The sequence below is a fragment of the Salpingoeca rosetta genome (genome assembly GCF_000188695.1).
Source record: "Salpingoeca rosetta unplaced genomic scaffold supercont1.19, whole genome shotgun sequence".
NCBI classification, from domain to species: Eukaryota; class Choanoflagellata; order Craspedida; family Salpingoecidae; genus Salpingoeca; species Salpingoeca rosetta.
In genome coordinates this window covers 405,168-413,065 of record NW_004754915.1, presented here as the reverse complement: position 1 = coordinate 413,065, position 7,898 = coordinate 405,168, and the positions used below count along the sequence as shown (strand labels likewise).

General features: G+C 55.5%; 1 protein-coding gene across 1 annotated transcript in view; it reads left to right on the top strand.

Annotated features, from left to right (window-relative positions):
* Nucleotides 1-397: 397 nt before the first annotated feature.
* Nucleotides 398-7,898, top strand: part of PTSG_07834 (uncharacterized protein) — a gene marked incomplete at both ends in the record, with an annotated part of 15,447 nt that continues 7,946 nt past the window's right edge. Inside the window, 13 exons of the mRNA XM_004991581.1 lie at nt 398-468; nt 597-1,587; nt 1,811-1,882; nt 2,023-2,061; nt 2,342-2,505; nt 2,773-3,129; nt 3,324-3,358; nt 3,620-3,841; nt 4,141-4,888; nt 5,124-5,231; nt 5,466-6,339; nt 6,678-6,956; nt 7,145-7,360. Of these exons, the coding sequence (XP_004991638.1) occupies nt 398-468; nt 597-1,587; nt 1,811-1,882; nt 2,023-2,061; nt 2,342-2,505; nt 2,773-3,129; nt 3,324-3,358; nt 3,620-3,841; nt 4,141-4,888; nt 5,124-5,231; nt 5,466-6,339; nt 6,678-6,956; nt 7,145-7,360 (4,176 nt within the window). The remainder of the gene's footprint in view (nt 469-596; nt 1,588-1,810; nt 1,883-2,022; nt 2,062-2,341; nt 2,506-2,772; nt 3,130-3,323; nt 3,359-3,619; nt 3,842-4,140; nt 4,889-5,123; nt 5,232-5,465; nt 6,340-6,677; nt 6,957-7,144; nt 7,361-7,898) is intronic.

Genomic DNA, 7,898 nt, shown 5'->3' with positions numbered 1-7,898 from the left:
TCTCTCTCTCTCTCTCTCTCTCTCTCTCTCTCTCTCTCTCTCTCTCTCTCTCTCTCTCTCTCTCTCTCTCTCTCTCTCTCTCTCTCTCTCTCTCTCTCTCTCTCTCTCTCTCTCTCTCTCTCTCTCTCTCTCTCTCTCTCTCTCTCTCTCTCTCTCTCTCTCTCTCTCTCTCTCTCTCTCTCTCTCTCTCTCTCTCTCTCTCTCTCTCTCTCTCTCTCTCTCTCTCTCTCTCTCTCTCTCTCTCTCTCTCTCTCTCTCTCTCTCTCTCTCTCTCTCACACACACACACACACACACGCATACACACACACTCGCACTCACGCGCATACAAATACGTACAGATGCGCGGGTTGGCTGTGGCTTCGGTTGGCGCGGACAACGAGCGACACACAACGGCAATGAACGTCTTTGACCCAAAGTCTGACAGTCCCTTCCACGACCCACCGCGCGGCAAGCCACGAGCACACTGGTACAAAGCCTTGTGTGTTGGGGGAGGGGCAAGTGTAGTTGCTTATGTCTTGCGTTTATGTTCGCTTTCGACCCAACCCCAAGTCACGCAAGACCTCAATCACGTGTGCACATGCATGTGCCCTGCAGGAACGTTGATGTGAGGAAGTGTCGCTTGACAGCGCACCATAACGTGTACATTGGACAGCACATTGACGACGCAAAGTTTGCCGTGAAGGCGGTGCGCTTGCTGCTGCGCAAGTCATTCACCGTTCAACTTGCCCGCCGCGCCGACACATTCACACATGCGCACTCCTCTCACGACGGCGCTGTTGGTGGTGTGAGCGATGTTGGTGATGAGGTGGACGATGTGCTGCTGCTGGAGGAGGATGAAGAAGATATTAACTCTGGCGCTGACACACAACCATCAACTGACGACGACGATGATGATGATGATGATGATGATGATGCTGTGCTGGATGATGCGCTTGGTTGCGATGAGGAAGAGGGCGAGATTTGGTCGCACAACGACGTGCGCTATGTCTTGTTCGAGTACTCGTGGGGTGACGGCACGCCACTGGCAATGCGGGCCGGTTCGCCAACCCCACCCACTACACCGGTGCACACGCGCGTCTCATCGGCGATGTCGCTGCCACACGATGCTAGCCATGATGCAATCCGGCATGGGCACGCCGCCAACAACGATGATGGTGTTGGTGTTGGTGATGATGGTGCTGCTGCTGATGACGGCACCACAGGCATGGCACGCGCTTATCACACTGCAGGAACACGACAACACACGCGGGGTGAACAAGCAAAGTCCGACGAACGACGTGGCAAACATCAACATCAACACGCCCACGCGCACACGCACGGCCGCCATCACGACCACCAACACCACGGGGAGCACGCACCGAAGGAAGCGTTTCCACCGCGCCACGTGCCGCTGTTTGGGCCTTCAACAATCGCGCGGCGCATTGGGCGGTCCGTCGCTGTCGCGTTTCGGTCGCTGGTGGTTGAGTTTGATGATGATCCATTCGAACGGCGGCTGAACGAGAACTTTGGAGTGATGCGATCGGAGTTTGGGCACGACGTTGTTCTGGAGAGCAGATCCTTCGACGACCACCACCCACACTCCCACGTGCGTTTGTGTGTGTTTTTGTATGTTTGTGTGTGTGTGTGTGTGTGTGTGTGTGTGTGTGTGTGTGTGTGTGTGTGTGTGTATTGTCTGGAGTCACCTGCAGTCTTGCCTGCATTTGTTAGAGAAGTACACTTGCTGTAACTTTTCGGTTCAGCGTGCTTGGGCAAACATCACACACCACAGTTCACCACCATCACACCTTGACGTCCTGGTTTGGTTTCAGGTCATTCACCCGCAGTCGCGCTTGACAGAGGAGCAGCGCAAATTCCGTCGAGCAAAGGAGATGAAGGAAAAGGTCGCAGTCGTCGCCCATGCTGTTTTGTATATGTGTGTGTGTGTATGTGTGTATGTGTGTGCGTGTGTGTATGTGGATATGCACATGTGCATGTGTTCGCGCTCATTGTAACGCAACCCACACGTGGCAATCTCAAGCAGGGTGAACGCTACTGCCGCTCCATCGCCGCTTTACAACGCGTACGTTCAACTCGTGCAGCGTGTGCTGGCGGTGTTTGCGAATGTGAAGACAAAAAGTGTGTGAACGTGCGACTGTGTATGAACGTGTGAATGTGCGCGAACATGTGTACACGTGCGAATTTGTGAGCTGTTGTGTGCGCATGTCTCGACGCATTCACGTGCCCATCAATCTGATTTTGAACCATTGTTGTATGAGCACTTGTTTCGTGCTGCGGTTGAACATGCTAACACACCCGACTCCCCCCCCCCACTCGTCCATGCAATGATGACACACGAGCAGAAGAAGCTGCCGCTGCTGCGCCTCTCGTACAAGAATTTGTGCATGACCTTCTTGCCAGACGAGCGAATGACGACGACTGCCGGTGTTGAGGAGTGCATCCGAACCCTCGACAGTGGCAGCAGCTACCCTGACCAAGGCATCAAGTACGACATGATCATCCCAAGGTGCGTCGTCGACATGCGTTGTGGATGCGGAGTGTTGACGGGAGTTTGGTTTTTGGTTCAGAATAAACCCCGGAACTCAACACCCTGTTTTCCTCACACGCTCACTCACTCACTCACTCACACATGCGCTCATTGACACACACGCACACATACTCTCTCGCACGCATACTCACACACGCACACACAAACACACACCGTCTCTCTCATACGTTCGCCCACGCCCTCACCCACTCCCTCAACTCAACTCAACTCAACTCAAACACACAGGAAACTGCACATGACGGTGTCTGTGCTGCGCGTGCGTGTGCGAGATGTGCCGAAACCGCTGCTTGAGGTCAAGCGCATGCGCATGCGGGGTGCATTCTTCATCACGGAGGCGACACCAACGCCGACAGCGCTGTTCGACCAGGCAGTGTTCGTCGACCCGTCAACCTACTTTGTGTTCCGCAAGGGCCTCTCCCCACTCAAGCTGTATCACGACATAAAAATGCATGCAGGCAGCATTACGGCTTCGTGGGGTCCTTACCTTGACCCGCTCGTGACCCAGTGTGGTTACGTTGCCGATGTGATTGACACGCCATCGTGCGATCCAAGCCCGCCAATGCCGTGGTTTGACAAGGCCAGGTTGGTCATTGTTGCTGATGTTGTGTTATTTGTGTGTGTGTGTGTGTGTTGCGTGTATGTGTGTGTGTGTGCGTGTGCATGAAAGCTTTTGCACCGAATGCATATCAATCCCCTATCCGCACGCACGAATGCCAGTTGCATTTTCACTCTGTGTATTCTCACGCGGGAGTGTGTGCTGCTGTCTTCAACTTCAGGCTGCTGCGTCACGGCCCCTTCTCCTTCACTGCCGGTGCGTTGTTGTTGTTGTTGTTGTTGTTGTTGTTGTTGTTGTTTTTGTTGTTGTTGTTGTTGTTGTTGTTGTTGTTGTTGTTGTTGTTGCTGCTGCTGCTGTACTGTTGCTCGCGAGTTGACCCGCTGTCGTTCCCTCACTCACACCAAACCCTACCAGTGCACCCTCCGAGCTGCATCCCAAACCCACCGCGTGTCCCATATGAACCTCACCACCGCGCTTTCCTGCTGCTTCTGTCAACTCTTCCTTTCCACGTGACAGACACGCTTCGGCTGAACATGCTTGGCAACCCGGACGTGACGGACAACACAGACTACCTTGAGACGGCGCTCGCTGGCGCCGCCTTCAAGTGGAACCACTCACGCATGTCCCTCTCCGGTGATTTGCAGACACGCATTGTCACCCCATCCAAGTTCAACAACTGCCCGCTCTTTGACTTCCCCGACTTCACCGTCGACGTTCTCATCCACTGGATGACGCGCGGTGAGCGAGCGCATGAAACTGAAGCGTACATGCAATGCCTTGCAATGCCTTTTGTCTGTCGTCACCATCATCGTTGTCAACGTTCTGATGGTGTCTGGCGGCACCATCGTTGATGCTCACTGTGCATGCCTGGCTCGACCGTGTGTGCTGCAAGGTGCGTGACGACTTGTGTGCGACCTTGGCTCCATTTCGAAACTAGTATCACTACTCATGCCAGCGTACACCACCACGCACATATACGCACATCACCACCGCACGCGTACGCAAACACGCACCACCACAATCCCATGAATGCACAGGCGATGGCAACAACCACCACGCAGCGTGTCCGGTTGCCCCAGAGTTTGCGCACCGCCACCACGACAGCTACTGCGGTTTCCGCTCGCAGCACGTTGAGCTTGACATGGAGGTGCAGATTGGGGAGCACCGCGAGGAGGTGGACGTGGATGAGACACCTGTGCACTCTGACGTGATGCATGAAGGCAGCGGGATGGCAGACACACCGGAGAGTGAGAGTGGGCGCACCAGCACCAGCACGCTCAAGGCCTCGAAACAGAGCAGTGACAGCAGCAAACAGAAACACAGCACACGCACTGGGCACGATGGCAATGATAATGGTGGTGGTGGTGGTGGTGGTGGTGGTGGTGGTGATGGTAGCGAGGGCAAAGATGGGTCACGTTCAACATCGCCATCTGCAGCCTCAGCGTCATCATCGTCGTCCTCTTCAACATGTTCATTGCCACAGAACCACTGCTGCATCCTTCTTTATGGACGGACACTGCGGTGGCTGGAGCAGTTGCAGTCCGCCTTTGACGTGACAACACGACCCATCCGCAAAGGCCCGCTCTACGTCAACGGCCTCAAGTGGACAGACGCCCTGCGCAAGCAGTGGGCACCAGAGGTGCTGCGCGCCAAGAGCAGGTACACACGCTCCCTCACACCGGCAGCGGTGCAGCGGAAGCCGTCGCTTGGGCAGCACCTGCACGAGGTGCGATCTCGATGGCAGGGCGCCCGCATCTCCGCCGTCTACTGCAACCAGTTTGAAAGGTGTGTGTGTGTGTATCTGTGTTGGCATGTGTGTGTGTGTTCGCATGTGCGTGTGTGTGTGTGTGCGTTTCATACAAAGTTTTGGTTCAGCTTGTGCAAGCACTGGTTGTTTGCGTCAACGTTTTCCTTTGTGTGTTTACAAATGTGCGTACTTTTTCACGTGCACGTGATGTTTTCCCATATTGCTCGTTCACATGACATGACATGACACGTATGCGTGCATGTGTGTCACCAGGGAGGATGTGCTGCTGATGACCGCAACCGACTTTGACTGGAAGATACAATACAATCACATTTCCCGATGGGATCTCATTCGGAAGTTTGATCCACCACTCCGACAACGGTAAGAAAGAGGGGAGTGTGTATGTGTGCGCGGGAAACGAGCGTGTATCTGTGTGTGTGTGTGTATGTGTACGTGTATGTGTATGTATATGTGTATGTGTGTGTGTATGTGCATGTGCATGTGTGTGCTTGTTGCCTTGACCGTCTTTTCGCCACCTCCTCCACCTCTCCTGTTCCTCATCATCTGTTCCATCACCTTCAACCCGTATAATTTCAACTGCCGACGTTATGACAGCGTACGACAAGACTGGCGGTTGTCGACGGGAAGCGCTGTCATGGATGACGTGTACATGTATACGGCATTGAAACCGGACAAGGGCGACGCCAGCGTGCTCGCCACGCGGCCAGGCTCCAAATACATTGTGGACGACCTGCAGGAGTTTGTCAAGTCGTGTTTCAACACCACACGCAAGTTGCGCAAGTGGAGCGCTGACGTCACTGCACATCCGCGCGGGGGCGGCAATCTGATTGACGGCGCCTACTGGGACCTGTTCATGTACTGCCCGCGCTGGTTCTACGCCGGGTACCCGCCTGTGGAGCGCGCTGGGCGACAGCCGGCCAATGCGGACGTAACATCCGATGATGGCGCCTCCCTGTCCTTCTCGATGGCATCGGACCGGAGCCATGCGAGCGATGCGCGGTCCGTGTCGTCAAACGACTCGAGCTGCCGCGTGATGGTGTCGCATCGCCGTGGCCGGCTCGGCAGCTCAGAGTCCCTGCCATCGGTTATCAGCGCCACGGGCGACAGTAACATGAGCATTGGCGGCGCCAGCGGCAGTGGCGTGAGCGGTAGTGGCAGCGGCCACTCTGGGCAGCAGCACCACACGCAACAGATGGTGGTGATGCATCCCCACCATCATCAACAGCAGTACAAGCAACAACACCAGCAGCACCAACACCAGCAGCGGTCCCACCAACAGCATCGCTATCAGCACCCGAGCAGCCGGAATGTGGGTCGGGAACACGGAAGCATGGAGGTGCACAGCACGGCTGGGCAGCCGCAAATCATGGTGTCGCCGCCCATGTACAGGAGCGAGCTTGGCCAAGTGTTTGCGCACACGTTCATCTTTGTTGAGGCGCGATTTGTCTGGACATGGACCGTGAAAGAGGTATGGGCTTGATATGGGGTTGGTGCTTGCTTGCAGGCACTGTTTGAAGCTTTTTAGGGGAGAGGGGTGCTTGTGAACGTGCTTGGGGGTGGTCAAAAAGTGATCACTTGTTTGAACCCGCTCAACACTGTGTTGTGAACACGTTTCTTGCTGCATTTTTTTAACCCAATTCCTCTGACATCCTGTTACTCACGCAGCCCACCTGGCTCACACATACACACACACCCATGCACATGCATACATACCCATACACATACATACGCGCGCACACACGCACACACACGCACACACACACACTCTCTCTCTCTGCTTCACATGTTGCGTGCGCGCCTGCACAGGTTGTTGACAACATTGAGACGTCGTACCGCAACCGCCGTCTGCGGCAATCGCAGCTCTCGTCCAGCGTCATCGTCAACCCGGGCGAGTTCTCCCTGCAGAGCGATGGCGGCATTGGCCAGGCCACCAGCAGGTTCGGTTTGCTTGCAGGCACCACGGGTGACGGCAGCAGCAACGGCGGTGGTGAAGGCGACAATGACGATGGGAAAGCACCTGGGGCAACACTGACGTCGGGGACATTCCGCACGCTCCTGGACCAACTGATGGAGGGCGCAGGGCAGGTGGGCGTGTGTGTCTGTGTGTGTCTGTAAGTATGCGTGTGTATGTGTGTGTACATTTGTGTGTCTGTATGTCTGTGCCTGTGTGTGAATGTGTCTTACACACACACACACTGTCGTTTGTTTTGCATTTGTGCTGACCCACACGCTACACGACACGCCACTCTCTTCCATGCCGCCATCACATCAAGACGACCACGGCGACAGCGACGGCGCCCGTCGACGCCTCGTCGACATCTGCACCTGATGTGCCCGTGCCATCACATGCGCCCGCAGCTCGCGCAGAGATTGAGCAAGACCTCAAGTGCCGCTCGATGCTGTTCAAACTGGACAAGCTTCAGGTGCTGATGCGCGGCGTGGAGACGAACACGCCAGTCATCCTCACCGCCGACACCTGCGAAGTGGAGGTGGGACTCTGCGTGTGTGTGTGTGTGTGTGTGTGTGTGTGTGTGTGTGTGTGTGTGTGTGTGTGTGTGTGTGTGTGTGTGTGTGTGTGTGTGTGTGTGTGTGTGTGTGTGTGTGTGTGTGGTGTGTGGGTGTGGGTGTGGGTGTGTGCTTCGGCACACAACGTGGTGGTGATTGAGTCGAGATCTGGTTGTGCCTCCTGGCTTGGGAGCAGAAAGTTGCCAAAGCGAAGCAGGCCCTGCGTCCCGGCCCGCCGGGGGGTGCGGTGATTTGATACAGGGGCGTTGAAGAAACCATAGCCAATGGGCTCGCTCAAGAAAAATAGCATCACGACGCAGGGGCATGGAAGAAAATGCCGCTCTCCCTGGGCTGGAAGCGGCCTATTTGCTGAAAGTTCATTATCAACTAAGCGTTGTTGATGCAGGAATGGGGCGGTGTGTTTTTGGACGTGGGGTGATGCCGGTGCTGGGGCGAAGAGACGAAACTTTTGCGTGGAGCACCACCCCCACATGGAAGGGACCAGGGATTCCAAAACCAGTA